This window comes from Suncus etruscus, chromosome 13 (assembly GCF_024139225.1).
Source record: "Suncus etruscus isolate mSunEtr1 chromosome 13, mSunEtr1.pri.cur, whole genome shotgun sequence".
Classification (NCBI taxonomy): Eukaryota; Metazoa; Chordata; class Mammalia; order Eulipotyphla; family Soricidae; genus Suncus; species Suncus etruscus.
Window position 1 is genome coordinate 43878461 of NC_064860.1, and position 20715 is coordinate 43899175.

The following is a 20715-nucleotide window of genomic DNA, read 5'->3' on the forward strand; positions in this document are numbered from 1 at the left end:
ATTTCCCCCAATAAATAAAGGGGTAAGTGGTGAAAGGGATTGAACAAACATAATAAGTGCTCCAGTATTGAGCTAACCCACAGCTCATTCATTGTATGATCTGTCAATATGCTTTGGTTAGGTCTTAAAGAATTTACAAGGTTAGAGCTTCATCTACATTTTACCAAGCAGAGTCCCAAGTGATAATATTACCCCAACAAAACAACAAGGAGCTTGAAGGAGTTGCAAATTTCTGCCTCTGGCCTGTTTCATCTCTTCCGGCCTCAGTCCCTGAGGTGAATCAGGTGGGTCTCTGCCCTTTGAGATGAGCCTTACTCATTCAGCTTCTCTTGTGTTTTGTTCTGATTGCAGCTGAAGACTTAGATCTTCTCAATAGGAGCTTTCAGGATGGAAGCAAAATTCTCTACACGTGGACTCCCGGTATACTGCTGCACTATGGGCGAGCTGAGCTCAAGACCTCGGACCACAGGTCTGAGCAGTCCCCATGTTCTTCATGGTGCAGAGAACAGTATCACTGTGCACTCTCTGGGCTCTTCCCAACCGACTATCCTCCTCTCTGCCTGCAGGCCCGTCATTGCCCTTATCGATATTGATATATTTGAAGTTGAAGCCGAAGAGAGGCAGAACATTTACAAGGAAGTCATTGCCGTGCAGGGCCCACCTGATGGTACAGTGCTGGTCTCAATCAAAAGCTCTTCACCAGAAAGTAATTTTTTTGACGATGCTTTGATTGATGAGCTTCTGCAGCAGTTTACAAATTATGGTGAAGTCATACTCATAAGGTGAGTAAAAACATTTTTTGTCCAAAAGCAGTTGATGGTTCATAAATAATATGTCATGTATTAGAATTTCTGCAGTTAGTGCTTGGTAGGATAGGAATATTTGTATTTTTAAGCTATAATGGAGTTAGTCAGAAGGATTGTATAAGAGCTTTGTTTGAATGTCCACACTACATATAGTCTACTACATATGGTCCCAAGTACAGTGTGGAGTGATCCTGAGCAAAGCCAAGAAGTAAGCTCTCAGCATCTTTGGTGTAGATAAGAAACCACCCCACAACTAACCAAAAAGATCATATAATAGAAATGCTATTCAAAGAAGTCATAGGTTTGGAGTGTACCTTCTTTACCTAGGAAGTTTAGTAAAACCAGGCAGTAAAAACTTTACAAGACTCATTAATGGCAGGTAAGGTATGTGTACATTCAGATGTTCTGTCTCAGGATTCCTCTTTAGTATGATTTATAGGAAAGTCAGCATGAAGGTGTGACTGCCTCTTTTTGGATTTAGGCCACTTACATAACATACTTACATATAAGTGACCTTCTTTGAAACTTGTTTTAATTTTCTTTTTGTTGTTTGGGTATTAGTGAGTAGAGGGATAACAGGACATAATCTTGTCAGGATTTATTTCTTCAGAATTACAAATTAGGGGCTGGGTGGTGGCGCTAGAGGTAAGGTACTTGCCTTGCCTGTGCTAGCCTTGGACGGACCACGGTTCGATCCCCCGGTGTCCCATATGGTCCCCCAAGCCAGGAGCAACTTCTGAGCGCATAGCCAGGAGGAACCCCTGAGCGTTACCGGGGGTGGCCCAAAAACAAAAAAACAAAACAAAGCAGAATTACAAATTAGAATCACAGCAAAGACCATTTAAGTCCTCAGAGAGTGGGTGAGGATCAGTGAGTAAAACACACACACACACACACACACACACACCTGTGTGTGCTATGGATTTGCATGCCTGTGTATACTTGTGGGCATGTATATTTGATCTGTAGTATGTTCATGCATGGCCAATGGAATTTGCTTTAAGGGGTTATTTAGATTGCGAAAATAAATTGTATTTTAGATAGAAGAGTCAGACGATTTGAATTCTGGCTCTTTTCTTCCTTGTCATTGAAACGACAGGCCAGATTAGCAGGAAACATAAAAGGAATGTCTCAAACCCACGTGGGTTTCTTTGGACAGTTAAGTTGTATGTGAAAGAATTGGAATTTGGATTCCTGGAGGGGAGTGCCCTCTCCAGGCCACTGCCCACACTGCTCTCCTCTCTGTTTCCCTTCTGGCTCCTGTATGCCCTTGTTAGTTACTCAGAAATAATTGGCCCAGTTACTGTCTAGCTATGGTTACGGTATTCGCTCTGTATTATTATTGTTTTGTTTCTCTTTTTCTTGAAGATTTGTAGAAGATAAAATGTGGGTTACGTTTTTGGAGGGAAGCTCTGCTTTGAGTGTTCTAAGCCTTAATGGAACCCAGGTAAGCAGACAGATGTTGATAGTTAACTGTTCTGAAACTGTCTGGCATTATCTTATAGACATACAGGACAATTATAGAGATGTATTTCCAGTTCAGGAAGAAAAAAGGCCTTAAGAGGGGCTAGAAGATAGCACAGCGGCGTTTGCCTTGCAAACAGCCGATCCAGGACCTAAAGTGATTGGTTCAAATCCCGGCATCCCATATGGTCCCCGAGCCTGCCAGGAGCTATTTCTGAGCAGACAGCCATGAGTAACCCCTGAGCACCACTGGGTGTGGCCCAAAAACAAAAAAAAAAAAAAAAAAAAAAGAGGGGCTGGAGAGCTAGTAAGCGAATACTGTGCTTGCCTTGCATGCACCCAGCCTGGGTTCCATCCCCAGTGTATATGGTAACCTAAGAACCACCAGGGATATTCCTGAGTACTGAGTCAAGAGTAACCCCTGAGCATTACCAAGTATGACCCATCAAAAGATAAATAAAACAAAAGGCCTATGATTTGCTTTAATGTTTAGATTAGGAGTCTGATCATTTTAGGATAATTTTTTATACTCTAAAATAATTGTATCCTAAAAATATTATTAACCCGGTAGAGACTAAAGAAATCCTGTGTGCCACCTAATTTTGTTGGTGGGAAGAGGGTGATTTGCACCACACCCCATGAGTCTGAGGCCCTCTTTATGGCTCTGTGCTCAGGGGTGACCTCTGGTGGTGCTTGGGGGTACCACACAGTACCAGGGACCAGGTAAGTAAGCTTACAAATAATAAGCTTGCAAATAAGTACTTGCAAGGCAAGTACCACCTCTCTTCCACACCTCACAACCTAATTTGATATGTCATATTTTATCATACACAAACTTACAATTTTATCTTATTTCACTTTTTAAAGGGTCACACTCGGCAGTGCTCAGGGGTTACTTCTGGCTCTAAGCTTAGAAATTGCTCCTGGCAGGCTTGAGGGACCATATGGGATGCCGGGATTAGAACCACTTTTCTGCATGCAAGGCAAATGTCCTTTTTTATTTTTTTATTTTTTTTCCAAACCTCTGTGTTGAGGGCTGACTTTCAATAGATTTCAGTGAGGGAGGGAGCTGCTCTGCTACAAATGAAACCATGATAAGGTCTGTTCCTGACTCTGCACTTAGGGATCAATCCTAAAATCAATCTTTTTTTTTTTTTTCCCTAAGATCAATCTTAAGGCTAGGGCCACCATATAGAGTGTTGGAGATCAAACCCAGGTTGAGAGAGAGAGAAAGAACAGCTGAGACAGCAGTTACCTTGCATGCAGTTGACCTGGGTTCAATCTTCCAGCATCCCATGTAGTCTCCCAAGCACCATTAAGAGTAACCCTTCGCATCTCTGGGTGTGGCCCTAAAAACCTTAAAAACAAAATAAAAAGACCATAGATTTTTGCGTACAGACTTTTGGAGGGAGAAAAATTGATTTTAAATTGGTTTTATTATTCCAACTCCCAATCCATTTTATCACCTAACTCAGGCAATGTTTATTCCAATGGTTAATTTTCATACCTGTGATTTTTTTTTTAATCTTGTATCTTCCTTTTCAACTAGTTATTGGGTCGCACAATAGCTATTACTTTAAAAAGTCCAGACTGGATCAAAAATCTGGAAGAAGAAATGAGTCTAGAGAAGATCAGTGTTCCACTGCCATCTTCTACCAGTTCCACCCTGCTTGGTGAAGACGCTGAGCTCACAGCAGATTTTGATATGGAAGGTGTGTCTGCTGCCCACTTGCTTCTCCATGTCTGTCCTTCTAAACTCCTAGTCTTGATGCTTATGCTGCTCTTTTGTCTTCTAAATCACTTGATCTTAGGTATTAGATTTGTTTTGCGAAATTGCCTCATCACAGGAGTTTGAATGTGTTTAGCCTCCTGTCATTTGAAAGTTACCATCTTTACAAATGTTTAGAACCTGGAACAATGATAGCACAAATGGGTGTTTTTGGTGATCTGTATTCAGTGCAGTTAAGGTCAAAAAGTCAAATTCAAGAGACTTACTACAGAAGGATGGCTATTTCAAAGGTTGGGCTGAAAATTGAAGGATCCAAGGCTGGATCAGGATGAAGCCATTAGAGGAAAGAGTAACCAAGGGCAAGATGGACGAGCCTGGGCATGTCAGAGAGGGGTCTGAAGTTCATGATTTTGGAGGTTCTGTAGGACATAGTTTTTCAAGCAAAGGAGAGCATGAGTGTGAAAGTTGGAAATGAAAAACTAAGGTATTGTTTGCATCCATGGCACCCACAAACTTCTAGCTCCCCTAGAGCCAAGAGGTTCTCACATAGTATCTTGTCCTGGAGCAGTTGGGTCAAGTGTGAGATGGTGGCTGCAGAGGGTGTTACCTCAGGTGCTCGATGAAGTAGCCTTGGTGTTCAGAGCTGGTAGATCAGAATGATTTTGATCTGACTCTCCCACGCTGAGATTAGGGGAGATGAGGTGACCCGGATGTAGTTGGGGGTGGGAGCACCGTTTTGAGTGGGAGAGGATGTGGCTGTTTGCATCTGAGCCTCAGGCGGGGGATGGGGGGGTTGGAAGGAGAAACTTGGTGGACCTTTGATGGATGTTCAGTTGATACAGATCCAAGCGTTAGGCTCTGAGACGAACCCATTCGTGTGTTTTTATAAGCATATGGATGCTAATTCTCATTTTATACATACAGGTACTTTTATATGTCTGCTCTTTTGTGCATGTTTACGATCTTTGCATGTCTGTTCAGTTTATTTAATCCTCCAAGAGAGAAGGAGACTGAGAGAGAAATCAAGTGGTGCTGACTCTGATGCTCTCATTCCTGTAGGTGATGTAGATGACTACAGTGCTGAAGTGGAGGAAATTCTTCCTCAGCATCTCCAGCCCTCGTCCAGTTCTGGCCTTGGCACCTCTCCAAGTTCTTCACCCCGGACCAGCCCCTGCCAGTCCCCCACGATAGGGGAGGGCCCCGTACCATCCTTTCCCACAAGGCCAAGTCGAGCATCAGCAAGAACCCCTGGGCACCCTTCACATAGTATGTGCTGTCTCATGAGTGTTTGACTTCCTCTAGCTGGGTGAGGCATCTGATGGCCACAAGGCAGATCTCATGCCTTTGGAGAGCCATTTCATTTGGATCTTGTTGCCTAGGTGAAAGTGTCATTTTTCTGTATCTACCAAAAGGAAATTGTGTAGGTGGATAAGCCCTAAAAGAAAAAGAAATCCACCCTTACTGTAAGATAAAATAGTTCACCCTTTTTGCATGTGGTAAGTTTACTCTTGTCTTAAAATGGTTGACTTCAGGGGCCAGAATCTGGGACAAGGAGGGCAATTGCCTTGCATGCGGTTGACCTGGGTTCCATCCCCAGCATCCCATATAGTCCTCCTAGCCTGCCAGGAATGATTTCTGAACACAGAGCCAGTACTGAGCACTGTTGGACTGCTGGATGTGGCCTAAAAACAAACAAAAAATGAACAACTTCAATCATGATTGTTAGGATCCATAACTATCTAGCCATAATTATATCTCTGCATGTTATTACAGTGGGAAGGAGGAAAAGTGACAAAGAAAATTTTGGGGTTGAAATATGTAGTCATTTCTCCTCTGCTGTGGAAAGACTTGTCTCTGAGCATTGTTAACTAACTAACAGGGCTAAATTCTTCTCTGCTAACCATCATCTTCAGAAAATTCCTTCTGCCCCACCAGCCTCTTTTGTTCTTTTTGACCTCCCTTACCCATGAACTGGCTTCATTCATTGAGATCAAGGAAAAACTTCATTGCTTTCTCCTTTCTCTACTGGCCACACAGAAATAACATAGATGGCAGATTGCTTGGTGGGTGGTGCCTTCTAGATAGAATAGGGCCACTTTGCACACCTGAGGTGAAGGAAAGCCTAGACCCTTACTGCCTGCTGCTTCCTGTGTCCCCAGGGCTAATTAACTGGACATGCTCCTGTTCATGGTAGAATTGCTTTTCAGTGGCCAGAATGCAGAGGTAGGAAATGAGCACAGGGATGGAACGTCTCAGTGCTCTGTAGAAAGTCCAAGGCCTTTTCGTTCACACGCATTGGAATCTGCTTCTTTCATGGAATATTCTCTTCTCAGGTTCTCCTGTTGACACCGGGTCAGGAACACAGCTGCAGCTGAAGGACTCTACCCAGACCTTGGAACCGAAACGGCCCCCTCCTCCCCGCCCAGTTGCTCCCCCTGCCCGACCTGCTCCTCCCCAGAGACCACCTCCGCCTTCAGGTAACAAGCTCCCTGCACTTTTTTTTTTACTTTTTATTTATTTATTTATTAATATTGTAACACTAAATTGTTTATAATACCGTAATTTCAGGCATCATATGTTCCAACCCCAATCCCACCACCTGTATGACCTTTCTTCCACCAGTGTTCCCAGTTTCCCAGCCACCATCCTGTCTACCCCTTTGCAGTAACCCTGGCTCTTCACTCTGAAATCACTCCTGGCAGGCTCGGGGGACCATATAGGTTGCCAGAAATCAAGTTCAGGTCCATCCAGGGTTGACCATGTGCAAGGCAACACCCTGCCACTATGCTATCACTCTGTCCTCCAACTTCTACTGTTAAACAAATCCCGTTGGTGTTCATTTCTACCAGATTGAAAATCTTGCTCCATGCTCTTGAAAATGGTTTTGCATGTATTCACTCTGTAGGTTCTAGATTTCTCATCTCTGGCCACTTCCTCAGCTTTTCTCTAAAGAGTCTGGAAGATGTGACAGAATGGGTGAAAAGAGGATTTCCAAGCTAGATTTCTGTAACTTCTTTTCCTTGCTGCCTTCTTAAAAGCATGAAAATCATGTTTGTTTGAGTTTGCTAGTTTTGATGTAAATGTTCTAATTTCTGTACTGTGTAATTAGAATGGAAAGACATGTATAATTACATGGAGTTTGATATATTTGTTTAAATGGCCTTTTTAAACAAGTATAATTTTGTTGCTTAAATTATTAGAAGGGTTTGCCTTAAATAATGTCTTTTATTATTATACCAAGTGACATTCCTAACTGCTGCACTTGCCATCATGAGTAGGATGTGGTCATTGACTTTTTCATTCTTATCTATTGTCACCTCCTCTCTGCTGCACATTTTCTCATGAACACTCAGGGGCTAGGAGTCCTGCACCTGCTAGAAAAGAATTTGGAGGTAACCATTTCTCTTTGTTGTCAATTGTGCGTATTGGTTGAGTGTTTTGGAGCTTGAGCCCCAAAACTGAAAGACATTTTGAATTTGTTTGATAGTAACCAAAAGGAATGGCATTTATACTCCAAATTAGGAATGCTCCCAACTTGTATTATATTCCTATGCAAGTAAAGCATTCAAACTTTTTTTTTTTTTTTTTTTTTTTTTGTTTTTGTTTTTGGGCCACACCCGGTAATGCACAGGGGTTACTCCTGGCTATGTGCTCAGAAGTTGCTCCTGGCTTGGGGGACCATATGGGATGCCGGGGGATCGAACCGCGGTCCGTCCAAGGCTAGCGCAGGCAAGGCAGGCACCTTACCTTTAGCGCCACCGCCCGGACCCCTCAAACTTTTTTTTATTGATGACCAGAATAAGATTAACAAGATTTCATTTCTCAGGCAGATACTGTTGAATTATTCAAGGTTACTTTCTGTTCTTTTTTTTTTTTTTTTTTTCTTTTTCTTTTACTTTCCTTTCTCACTTTACTTATTTTACATTATGTTTTTAGACCATGCCCAGTATTACTTGGGGCTACTCCTGGCTCAGTGCTTGGGAATCATTCCCAATAGTGCTTGGCAGACCAGGCAGTTCTAAGGATTAAACCCAATATATATATGCAAAGCATGTCCTCAAGCCCTTTAAGCCATCTGCCTGGTCTCTTACTACTTTTCTTAGTTAATATAGTCAATTTCATTATAAGAGTTGATTACTAAAATCAGACTAATGTCAAGTGATTTAGATATAGTAAATATAGAACTTCTCAAGCGTTTGATTTTATTAGCTTGTATTAGACTGTTGGTACATTTATTTGCCAATAGCTTTGGATTAGCAACAATTTTTAGGAATGTAAATTGAAGCTATAATATCTAAAATGTAACTTTTAAAGCAGTTGATTGATTGATTGATTAATTGATTTGGAGCTAAATCCGGCGATACTCAGGGGTTACTACTGGCTCTGTTCTCAGAAATTGATCCTGGCAAACTTGGGGGACCATATGGGATGCCAGGAATCAAACCGGGTTCATCCAGGTTGGCTGCATACAAGGCAAACCACCCTACCATTGTACTATCTTTCCAGCCCCTGAAATTTAACTTTTATCTTGCTTGGCTTTAACTCAGAAGGTCCCAAAACTGTTGTGTGTGAGGCATGTGTTCAGGGTATATGGAAGCTGGGACCTCATACTTACAAGGCATGTGCTCTGCCACTGAAATTCAGCCCTGCCCCTATATACTTTAATTTTTAATAGAGAAATGATGTCTTCTTGTCAAGGGACCATTTTTGTCTTTTTGTTTTTTTCAGCAGACCACCTTTCGTTTGAAGTATAGTTTCTTTGGTTCACACAAAAAATTGCCACCAGGCTCTGTTGGAGCTTTGACAAATACATAGTGGACAAATTTAGTTAATGTAATTCTTTGGGGGGATTCTTCCTGGCTCTGAATTCAGGGATCACCCCTAACAGGGCTTGGGGATCCATAATAATGCTGGGGATCACTGCAGAACACTGATAAACAATGGTCCATTGACTTCAGAAAACATTCACTTTCCTTCTTTCAAACACCTGCTATTTCTCTTCCCCTGATAAATTCTATGTTTCTTCTGCTTTTATTAGGGAAACAACAAGTAGAGAATAGATTTTAAAATGAATTTGTGGGGGGCCAGAATCCAGGGGGTAAGACATTTGCCATGCATGCAGCTGACCCAGTTTGATTTCCAAGCACTCCATATGAATACCCTGAGCACTGCCAGGAGTGATCCCTGAGAACAAAGTCAGAAGTAGACTTCCTACTACCTACTACTATCCTAAGCACCACCGGGTGTGGCCCAAAACAAAAACAAAAATGAACAGTTAGATGAGCAACTCTGTAGCTTACTTTGAAATCTGGTTGAAGGTTTTGAAACTGTTTCTTATAGTCCTTTTACAGTCAATGTTTGCTGTATATTTTACTTTAGCTAGGAAATCAGTAAATCCTTTAAGTAATAAACTGAAAGAAAATCATTTTGGTGCATTCTGAATTATCTTTTTTATAATGCTTCAGAAACTACCTGCTCAAATTTTATTATTTTTTCAAATTTTAATATAATCTCAGAGAAACTTGAAACTTATTCTCTTATTTTAATTATCAACCAAAAATTTAACTGTTTTCAAATGTTAACTATTTTCATTTGTGTTTAAGGAATGACAATAACAGAAAGCAAAAGTTTTCACCAAACACATTTAAAAATTCTCTTCTGGGGGGACTGAGAGATAGCACAGTAGTAGGGCGTTTGCCTTGTATGCAGCTGATCCAGGACGGATGGGGGTTCGAATCCCAGCATCTCATATGGTCCCCTGTTCCTGCCTGGAGTGATTTCTGAGCACAGAGTTAGAAGTAACACCTGAGCACTGCCGGGTGTGACCCAAAAACAAAACAAAATAAAAAAATTTCCTTCTGCTGATTTTCTCAGGTATGAAAAATGCCCCTTCTCCCATTCTCTTTCTCTTTTGTTTGTGGAAAGAGGGACTTGGTTTTAGGCCAGTGGGTCCAAACTCAGTTTGGTTGGTGTTGAGACTTCAAAGAACTTTCAAGCATTTGAGGATCATTTTTGCCAAAATAAGTTTAACTCCTAACTGGTTTGGTGTGTCTGCCTTTCACTCTGTGCTACGGGTCCTGCACAATCTACAGATTCTGTTCTTTCTCTGAAAAGGTGGCGGAGCCCCTCCCAGTCCCGGGGTAGCTAGGCGAGAGATGGAAGGTAACAACCCATGCACCTGCAATTGGGTCTCTTCTGTGGTTTCCTAAATGTCAGCCCCAGTGTGGAAAGACATTCTGAGTGTTCCTTGGTCCGACTCTGCCTGTCCCTCTCTTTCTCCTCCCCTGTAGCCTTGTATTCTTCCTCTTTCCATTCTGTGTCATGTATAGTTTCTCTTGGACATCCATCTAGTTTCCCTGTGAACTTGGTGTTGTTCTGTATAGACGCCATTTATACTTTAGCTATTAAGGTACTGTCCAGTGTCATTTTCAGAAGGATGCCTTCAGAATTCTGTACAGAATGAGTATAGTATACTAACTGGGAAGTTTTATTTGTTTTTTTGTTTTGTTTTGTTTTTTGTTTTTTTTTTTGTTTTTTTTTTTTTTGGTTTTTGGTTTTTGGGCCACACCCGGCAGTGCTCAGGGGTTACTCCTGGCTGTCTGCTCAGAAATAGCTCCTGGCAGGCACGGGGGACCATGTGGGACACCGGGATTCGAACCAACCACCTTTGGTCCTGGATCGGCTGCTTGCAAGGCAAACGCCGCTGTGCTATCTCTCCGGGCCCTAACTGGGAAGTTTTAAAGATTAATAATAATGATGCTCATTTAGCTCTCTTCAAACTTAAGACTATCTCATTCAGATACAATGTCATTTGAACTAAATTTGCTCCAAAGGCAAATTAGAGACCAGTCATTGAAAATAGAGTTTTTGAAGAATTTGATGGACGTTAGATAATAATTACTCTGAAATTTTCTTTCAGAAGAAGGAATCCGAGGCCCTACCCTAAAGTTCCAAATACCTTTTTGGCCCCTGAAAGTAATTTTCTCTCTGCTCCCCTTTTTTTTTTTCTTTTGGGCCACACCCGTTTGACGCTCAGGGGTTACTCATGGCTATGTGCTCAGAAATCGCCCCTGGCTTGGGGGGACCATATGGGACACCGGGGGATCAAACCGCAGTTCGTCCTATGGTAGCGCTTGCGAGGCAGACACCTTACCTCTAGTGCCACCTTCCCGGCCCCTCTGCTCCCTTTCTAAATATTTGGATTTCATTTACTTTTGGTTTGGGACCTCATCAAACCGTACTCGGGCTTTTCCCGGCTCTGTGCTCATGAGTGACCCTGGTGGTGCTCAGAGGACTATATGCAGTAGCATGGATCAGAGTAGGGACCATTGTTTGCAAGGTAAGCACCTTACCTACCATACCATCTCTTGGCACCTTTCTAAATAGTTGAAGCTCTAATTTAACAGTCTTTCATAAGACAGTCATTTAGTAATCCAAGGCATCTGTCTTCCTCCTTAATCCAATGGTCCTGCTAAGTCTTATGTGACTACCTAATCCAGAATGGTATTTATAGCCAAGCCCTGGACCAAGGAGGAAAGGCCAGAGTCACCTTCCAAGTCACCTTCCAAGTCACCTTCTGAGAGTTAAGGGTCAGGAAGAGCCAGCTTGTCTAAACCATGTTCCCATGAACCCTCTCTCAGGTGCCAATCCCCTTCATTGTTCTCCACGGCAAGCTCCTCTGTTCCATCCCTCGTCGCCCCCCCCCCCCCCCGCACTCCCCCCCCCCCACTGCTCACGAAACCAAGCGGCCGGCTGATGTACTGCAGTTATTGCTGTCTTGTGCATTTATGACTCATTCTCTTTCCTTCCTGCTGCAAAGCACCCAAAAGCCCTGGAGTGGCACGAAAAGATAATATAGGTAAACGAATTTTTAATTTGGCTACTTAACCCTTAAAATTGCATCATGAATCAGCACTTGTGTAGATAAGTAAGCATTTTGTCTGTCTGTGAAACACACGACTTCATGGTGCTATGTGCTGTTTTGTTCTAGGACGAGGTCAGTCTTCCCCTCAAGCAGGACTTGCGGGCCCAGGACCTGCTGGATACAGTGTGGCCAGACCGGTACGCAGCACCCTGGGGCACCAAGAGGGCCTGGTCCTAGCCCCCCGGTTGCCTCTTGTCAATTTTACTCACTTAGAGAAATCATGTGACTCTTCACAACCTCATTTCTCAGCTCTCAAAATTGCATTTGAGGTCCCAGATACCTTTCTACCCTGCCCTTATTTGAACATGTTCTCGGAGAATAAAGAAATCTCCATCATGACTTAAATAAAAGGAATTTGTGGAAACTGTTTGGTCACAAAATAGAGAGCTTGACACACTCTAGGAATGTGGCACTGATGTATCGGGCAGCTTTTGGTCCTATCATATGAGTACAGTACAGCAGCTGAGTGAGAATCTGACCATTCTACAGTAGGAAGGGTTTAAAAATCAGATTCCAAGGTTGATAAGGTCTGAGTCATGAACTGAAACTGGTTTATAATGATTCATTACCTGAATAAAAATGTCAGGTCTCGGGGGGACCAGAGAAAAAGAAGTGAGGCACTCACAGCCAGGACCCTGTGTGGTCCAACAAGCATGGCCAGGAGTCACCCTTGAGTTTAGCCAGGAATAACCCCTGAGCACTGCTGGGTGTGGCTAAAGCCCACCCCTGCCTGTACCCCCTGAGAAGCTGAGTGTGAGATGGGAAAGCAGTGAACAGGGGCTGAACTCAGGGATGCAGAACTGCTACGCATGCCGGAGAAGTCAGGGATGAGAAATTCAGAGCCTGTCCCTCATGTAATGAGATTGATCTAAGACAGAAGATTCTTCTTGTTAGTTGTATCTGGGTCAAATCTAAAGCACCTGTTTCTTACACTCTGGAATAAAATGTCAGTAGGACCTACTCCCCACAGAGCTAAAGGCTCTGTTACCCTTCTCCTTTATCAGGAAAGGGAAGGTTGGCTGCCCCACTTTTCTGCAAGAGCTTAGCTTTGCCAAATGGGGAGGCCTAGAAGGATAGCTGGGATTTTGTGAGATCATCAGAAATAATGGGGCCGGAGAGATAGCATGGAGGTAAGGCGTTTGCCTTTCATGCAGAAGGTCATCGGTTCGAATCCCGGCGTCCCATATGGTCCCCCATGCCTGCCAGGAGCAATTTCTGAGCATGGAGCCAGGAGTAACCCCTGAGCACTGCCGGGTGTGACCCAAAAACCACAAAAAAAAAAAAAAAAAAAAAAAGAAGCATTGGGACTTAGTGCCGTCAGCAAGTGTATGCAAATAGAAATGTATTTTTCACCAGTATGTCTCCCCATGTGGTTAATTTAGCAGATTGAATTTGTCACTCAAGAGTTGGTGACTAAAAAATAGTTTTTGTTTGTTTGCTTGTTTAGAATTTTAGCATAGACTGTACCCTCCTGCACTGGGTGCTTTTTCCAGTTTCTCAGCTCTGTGCAGGTTAGAGGAGAGCAAGGCTGCAGCCATGCTGACCTGTGATCAGCTCCTTCCTGTATCTTTCATTTAAATAGACTCTAGTGGGGCCAGAATGGTAGTACAGTGGGTAGGGCACTCACCTTGTATGCAACAGACCAGGGGTGGTTCTGGTATCACATATGGTGTCCTCTGATGTGAGAGAGAGAGAGAGACATAGACAGACAGACAGACAGACAGACAGACAGACAGACAGACAGACAGACAGACAGACAGAGACTCCTCATGAGTGAGCACATGATTTGTGTGAGGGCTACTTGAGTTTGATCTCTGGCATTGCATGATCTTCCAGGTACTGCCCAGAGCCAATCAAGCTGGGAGTTGTTCCCATGCACTGTCAAAAATAAACTCAAACAAACACCAAAGTACATGGTAAAATGAGCCATGCCTCTGAGAGATGCTGGAGGGGAGCATACGTTATGATGGGGCACATGCCTTAGCTGTCTTAGTTACATCTCCGGCACTGCCCATACACTGCCACACACACTTAAACTGAAGCGTGTTTCTCTTTTGATGTGGGGGTGATGTTGGATCACACCAGAAGCTCAGGGGACCATATCGAGTGTCAGGGATTGAAACCTGCTGTACAATTTCTTTGGTCCTAAAGCAGATATTTTTTTTAGTTATTTGATTTTTAATTTTGGGTCAGGCCTAGTGATGCTCAAGGTTACTCCAGACTCTGCACTTGGGAATTACTCCTGGCAGTGTTTGGGGAACCATATGGGATGCTGAAAACTGAACTTGTATTAGGCATGCGTAAGACAAGCACCTTACCTGCTGTACTATCTGTCCAGCTTCTAAACATGGAAGGTCTTTAAACTTAAGATGCTATGGATATAATAGAGAATCATAAAAGATAATAAAAATCATTAAAGACAGAAAGAGGATATAGCAGGCAAGACACTTGCCTTGCATGTGCAGTTGACTTGGAATGACCCCTGAGCAGAGCAGGAGTAAGGCCTGAGCACTGCCAGGTGTGACCCAAAACACACACACACACACAAACCCCAAAAAGGTGGCAAGTTAGGTGATAGTAGCATTTTCACAGGATCTTACCTGTTGAAAATAAATGTCTCGGTGGTCCTATTTCCTGTTCTTAGACTATTCCACCCCGGGCTGGAGTGATCAGCGCTCCCCAGAGCCAAGCTCGGGCATCTGCGGGTCGACCCACTCTGGAAGGCCAAAGCAAAGCCTCAGAAGGGCCAAAAGGTGAGTTCTGTCTGAAGTGCCTCTGTGTACCACGTTCTTTCCTTCCACTTTCTCTTGGCATTCAGTCAGGCACTGCTTATTGAGGGCTGGCCTGCCCAAGTTCAGTGGGGGGCCCTAGCCCAATTACAGCACAATGGGTTGCACTTTCCCTTTTCATTACTTATTTATTTGTTTGTAGTAGTTTTTGTTTTTGGACCACATCAGGCTTACTCCTGGTTCTGTTCTCAGAAATAGCTCCTGGCAAGTTCAGGGGACCATATGGGATGCTGGGGATTGAACCCAGGTCTGTTTCAGGTCAGCAGCATGCAAGGCAAACACCCTACCATTGTGCCTGTGCTCTGGCCTGTTTGTGTTTTTTTGCTCTGGAATTCTTGCTCAGGGCCTCACATATACAAATATACAACATATACAGCAAGGCAGTTGCACTACTGGGAGCATCTTTCCAGTCCTGGTTTTACACTTTTTGTTCGTTTGTTTGTTTGGGGGTCACACCCAGCATCGCTCAGGTTACTCCTGGCTTGCGCTCAGAAATCCCTCCTGGCAGGCTCAGGGGACCATATGGGATCTGGGGATCGAATCTGGGTTCATCCTGGGTCAGCTGTATACAAGGCAAACCCTCTACCACTGTGCTCTCACTCCAGCAGCCTTTGATTTCCACTTTTTCTTTCATGACTTTATATGTAGAAAATCTTTTTCTTTATGCTATAAGAAATGAGGCTTCTTTTTTTTTTGGAAGGGGGGAGGGTTGAGAACTCCAAAAGCCCTCTACCATTTCACTCAAGAGAGGCCAAAGCACGCATTTCCGGAAAGCTCCTAACATCTGGAATGACTTTCTATAGGTTCAGCTTTTCTTCCTGAACCGCTGAAACCTCAGGCTGCCGCCCCTCAGCAGCCTACTCTTCCCCAACCTGCTCCTAAGATGCAGGAACCCCTGGTCCCCACAGCCGCAGCACCGCCGCCCTCGGCTACCACGCCCGTCCTGGAGACACCCCCACAGCCGCCCCCTCGGAGCAGGTCCTCCCACAATCTGCCTTCAGAACCTCCGTCGCAGCAGCAGGTAAGTGCAGCCAGGCCTGCTTGCCTCTCGGGTCTTCACGGCATCTTTGAACGCTGTCATTTAACGCAGTCATTTAAGGAGTAGCTTTCAGAAGAAATAACCAGACACTGGGCGGGTCCTGTTCCCATTCTGGAGGATTCTGGAGCAATATGTAGCATCTCGAGGCTCAGCTCCCGCCAACAGGTGTCCTTGGACGTGGCAAACCTATCAGGAGAGCACAGTACATGCCTTAGGTGTTGCCTGTCTGGTTTTATGTGGGTGCCTGTTTACTGTTTACTCTGTTCCTTATATGCCAGGTCTCGATTGTCAGACAGTGATCCTGGATTGGGATTCTTTTTTGATTGGGAAATAAACCCAGCTCATAAGTTAGGTGCTTTGGGGACCATGTGGGGCTGGGAGTCGAACCCAGGGCATCTGCATGCCAAGCAGATGCTTTAGTCTTCTGCACTGTCTCCCTCAGACCTCCAAAATTAGAGTTCTTGAGGGAATTTCCAGGAGACTTCAAGCCTTTTTTATTGTAGTAACACAAGTTTTTTTTTGTTTTTTTTTTTGTTTGTTTGTTTGTTTGTTTTTGGTTTTTGGTTTCTGGGTCACACCCGGCAGCACTCAGAGGTTACTCCTGGCTCCACGCTCAGAAATTGCTCCTGGCAGGCTCTGGGGACCATTTGGGATGCTGGGATTCAAACCACCATCCTTCTGCACGAAAGGCAAACGCCTTACCTCCATGCTATCTCTCTGGCCCCAAGTTAATTTTTTTTAAATTTTTTGATTAGTGATATTTTTGGGGGAGGAATATCTGACAGTGATAAATACATTTTTATATTTGTCTACTTTTCCCCCATTTTTAGGCCACAGCTGGTGGTGCTTAGGGGTTACACCTGGCTGTGCACTCTGGAATTATTCCTGGCAGGCTCGGGGGACTATATTGGATATTGGTGATAGAACCAGGGTTGGCTGTGTGTAAGGCAAGCACCCCTACCCACTGTACTATTTCTTTGGTTATCACTATTTTTTAACTTTATATAAACTTAGATTTATATTTAATTGTAATTTTTTTTGTTTGTTTTTTGTTTTTGGGTCACACCTGACAGTGCTCAGAGGTTACTCCTGGCTCTATGCTCAGAAATTGCTCCTGGCAGGCTCAGGGGACCATATGGGATGCCGGGATTTGAACCACTGTTTGTTCTGCATCAAGGCAAATGCCTTACCGCTGTGCTATCTCTCCGGCCCCTAATTGTAATTTTTCCATTAAGGCCAAAGAGGTGTGTCAGATTTTAAAATTATTTGATAATTTGATAATTGGCATTATGAGATATTGAAATGGCATTTACTGACAGTGTTTCCTATCACATTTATATATAATAGAAAACATTTATTTTTACAGATACTTGGATACTTCTAGCTAGTGGGTTGAAGTTAATGATTTCTTACTGTTTTTACATGGAGAAAAGTAGATATGAAAGTGAATTTAACTCAAAACAGAATGAGTTTTGTGAGTGATTAACTCTTTTAAAGCTATTTGTCACATCTCTGCAAAATGAAAAAGAAAATATAATTGAGAAAATTTTCTCTTAAGTTGATTAGTTCCAAAAGGCATTCTGTATTTAAGTTTAAATAATTAAGATGGTGCTCGCTTCGGCAGCACATATACTAAAATTGGAACGATACAGAGAAGATTAGCATGGCCCCTGCGCAAGGATGACACGCAAATTCGTGAAGCGTTCCATATTTAAAAAAAAAATTAAGATGGTGAATATAGATAATAAATATGGCTTGTTTGTTTGTTTGGGGGCATACCCTGTGGCATTCGGGTTACTACTGGGTCTGGACTCAGAAATTTTTCCTGACAGGCTTGGGACCATCCATATAAGATGCTGGGGATAGAACTCGGATTGGTTGTGTACAAAGAATTTCTTTTTTAATATAATTTTAGGCAAAAAAAAATCGTAGTAGACATCTTAAAATGTTCTATTACTGTTTTAGGACAGAAACTGATTGTCCATTTTACAGTAAAATGAATTGTCCATCCCTAAAGTGAGTTCCAATACCCCTAAAAACTGTAGGAAGAACTTAGTTCTCAAGGCTGATTACAGTTTCTTAAGGGTCCCCTCTGGCTGCAGACAGATGGGAGCATATACTTTGCCTGTGGCCTGATTAATCTGGTTGCATTTCAGCTCATCAGAATAGCCAAAGATACTTGTTTTACATTCTGAATAATTTAGAATTTCCTCTCAAATCTCTCTGAATATTATATACACTGACATACTTTTCTGTGCTGTGAAAGTGGGGGTCTTATTTGTGTGGAAACTTCCCTTGCCTCAGGGAAGGAATGGCACCAGGCAGGCAGAGGGGTGGTCTGTTGCCAACTCTGTGTCCTTTGCATTTGAATCCTGAGCTGTGTTCTGCTCTTCCTTCACTGCCAAAAAAAAATCCCTGCCCACTGGGTTTCTTGAACTTTAGGAATGTGTTGTCTCCTAGTTCTAGAGATCAGAAGTCCAAGATGGCTGTGCCCTTGGAGGGCTCTTTTCCTGGCTAACAGACCCTTCTCTTAGGGTGCTCACAGGACCTTTCCTCGGGCTTTCACATGGAGAAAGCTCTTCTCATAAGGATGCACAACCTATCCTCCACCCTGATGACTTCATCTTCAGTTGCCATCCCACTTGGGGGAGGGGGAAGTGGGGGAAAAGGAAGCACACACAGTCTGCTGCAGTATATCAGAGCTTCCAAACCTTTGGGGATTAACAAAATTCTGAACCTCATAGTAATCTACGTCAGACAGAATTGAAGTGTGCCAGTGAGACATCTTTTCATTCAAAATTACAAAGAAATTGAAATGGTCTCCTGAGCCTAAAGATCACAGCTCTTGGATTCTCCAAGGGGTGGGGGGTTGGGGGGCCCGGTTCCATGGAGACTGGATGGGTAGGGTTGCTGCTGGTGGTCTGGAATTGTCCTCCTAACTCTTGCCTTTAATGTCTGTGTTCCTTTTCTCAAAGCAGGAGCAACCTTCAGGGTAACAGGTATTGGCTTATTTCTCAGTCTTGTCTGTGCTTTTTCATCTGTCAGAGCACATTAGATGTATGAATCCTTTGCTTCATACATCTAAAGTTTCACCCATTATTAAAACCACCTGTCCACATTAATAAATTTGATATCATTCCATAAAGCCTTTTTCTTTTCCTTAGAATTTTAAGTTTTTAGGAACCATTGTAGTTATTCTAGTTAATAATGCTTTGCTATTTTTTGCCATTCCTTATGAATATTAACAAAACTTAACAGTATAACATCAAGAAGGTAAGCCTTAGATGTGTAAAAAAATCTGACAAAATTGAATAGGTTCTTGGTTTGACAGTGGTATAGTTACGAAATGTGAAATTATATTTTTCATGTTAGATTTCTCTAGGGAGGGTTTTTTCCTTTTTTTTTTTCCAAGTAATTTTAGGAGCAAGAGTCTTAAAGGAAGAATTGGTGATTTAAAAGGGTGAAATTAACAACACAATTATTTAAAGGCCCTTCCAACACCTTTCTCTATAAAAATACCATGGTTTTTAATGTAAGCATAAATTCTGCTTTGATTATAAATAAATTCAGATGTAATGAGTGTGGTGTGGCTCTTAGATAATTTCAAGCCTGATTGGGAAAAATTATCCTTGTCTAGCGAATTAAATTAGTTTAAGAAAAAAACATTAGATATGAAAATAAAGGCAAGCATAGAATTTATCTGGCAAGGGCTTACTATTCTCAGCTGGCCAATGTACAGCCTTCTTTCACATCTCTGTTATGGGCTTCCAACTGCCAGGGAGCATGAGTCCCAGTCCCAGTGAAATACTTCTATTTTAATGTGTTCAACTTCTCCTGAGACTGTGTAGACCATACAGAATTAATTGTACTTTAGTGATGTCTAGAGTGAATTTGTCTCTCAAGCACACTTTAATAGAAGTCTGCTTACTTCTAATCCATGCAGAATATAATTTAGAGGTGCACTTAACAAATTTTGTACAACTATATTGTCATAATAGGTCTGACGGAAAACATCCTCATTCGTTGGTATGTCATGTCTGCTGTAAGACAGTGGACTCAGATAGCTGAGAATGATGCTCTTACTATTCCAGTATCAGGCAGCCTTTCCACACCCAGGGGCGGGCACAGACCACACACCAGTGGTTGAAGACCATTGATCCACACTATTGTGGTTTCCACATTGTCTATCAAAGTTTCATTATTTTGCTTGAACAATTTCTAAATTGACTTTGCTCTTTTGATCACCTTGTAAATCATGTTGCCTGGTTCTGTCCTTTCACACTTAAATGTTTCTTTTCTCTTATTTTTTGAATTTTGGTTTAGATTTGGGGCTACACCCTGTGGTGCTCAGGGGTTACTCTGGCTCTGTGCTCAGGAATCATTCCTGACAGGTTCAGGGAACCATATTGAATGCCAGGAATCAAACTCAGATCTGCTGCATGGAAGGCTTAACACCTTACATTGTACTATTACTTCAGGATTTTTTTCTTATATTTAATTTTGGCATAAATGAAATTTAATTCTCCTCCCCAAAAACAATATTATTGAGATGCTTGATGAGGTGATTTGCTTACCAAGTCAGACTCTTAGTTCTATATCTTTTTTTTGTTTTGTGTTTTGGGGCCACACCTGGCTGTGCTCAGGCTTATTCATGGCTCTGCACTCCAGAATCCTTTTGGGCAGACCTTGAAGGATCATTTGAAATGCCAGAGTCAATTATGGGCAAAGTAGGCACTCTACTATCTCTCTGCCCATATTGTATTTCAATTTTTGTTTTGTTTTTTGTTTTGGGACCACACCCAGGGGTGCTCAGGGGTCATTCCTGGTTCTGCACTCAGAAATTGCTCCGGGCAGGCTTGGGAGGTCATATGGGATGCTGGGGTTCAAACCTGGGTTGACCTCGAGCAAGGGAAACACCCTTCCCACTAGGCTATCACTCTGACAGTTGTAATTTTTTAGCAGGG

The 20715-nt window shown here is 42.8% G+C and overlaps 1 protein-coding gene and 1 non-coding gene across 8 annotated transcripts in view; both read left to right on the forward strand.

The window, feature by feature from the left end:
* Positions 1 to 20715, forward strand: part of SYNJ1 (synaptojanin 1) — a 115462-nt gene that overhangs the window by 90544 nt on the left and 4203 nt on the right. For 2 of the 7 annotated variants that reach the window (XM_049785741.1, XM_049785743.1), the window contains exons 20-32: positions 352 to 469; positions 567 to 782; positions 2175 to 2253; positions 3820 to 3982; positions 5059 to 5265; positions 6333 to 6476; positions 7353 to 7391; positions 10114 to 10161; positions 11819 to 11857; positions 11990 to 12060; positions 14568 to 14676; positions 15516 to 15733; positions 18727 to 18750. In XM_049785741.1, the coding sequence (XP_049641698.1) occupies positions 352 to 469; positions 567 to 782; positions 2175 to 2253; positions 3820 to 3982; positions 5059 to 5265; positions 6333 to 6476; positions 7353 to 7391; positions 10114 to 10161; positions 11819 to 11857; positions 11990 to 12060; positions 14568 to 14676; positions 15516 to 15733; positions 18727 to 18747 (1472 nt within the window). In that variant the 3' untranslated portion in view covers positions 18748 to 18750. The remainder of the gene's footprint in view (positions 1 to 351; positions 470 to 566; positions 783 to 2174; positions 2254 to 3819; positions 3983 to 5058; positions 5266 to 6332; positions 6477 to 7352; positions 7392 to 10113; positions 10162 to 11818; positions 11858 to 11989; positions 12061 to 14567; positions 14677 to 15515; positions 15734 to 18726; positions 18751 to 20715) is intronic. The other 5 variants (XM_049785742.1, XM_049785744.1, XM_049785745.1 and 2 more) reach the window with 5 other exon arrangements.
* Positions 17360 to 17466, forward strand: LOC126026593 (U6 spliceosomal RNA). Its single transcript, XR_007501816.1, has one exon. It is a non-coding gene; the product is annotated as a U6 spliceosomal RNA (small nuclear RNA).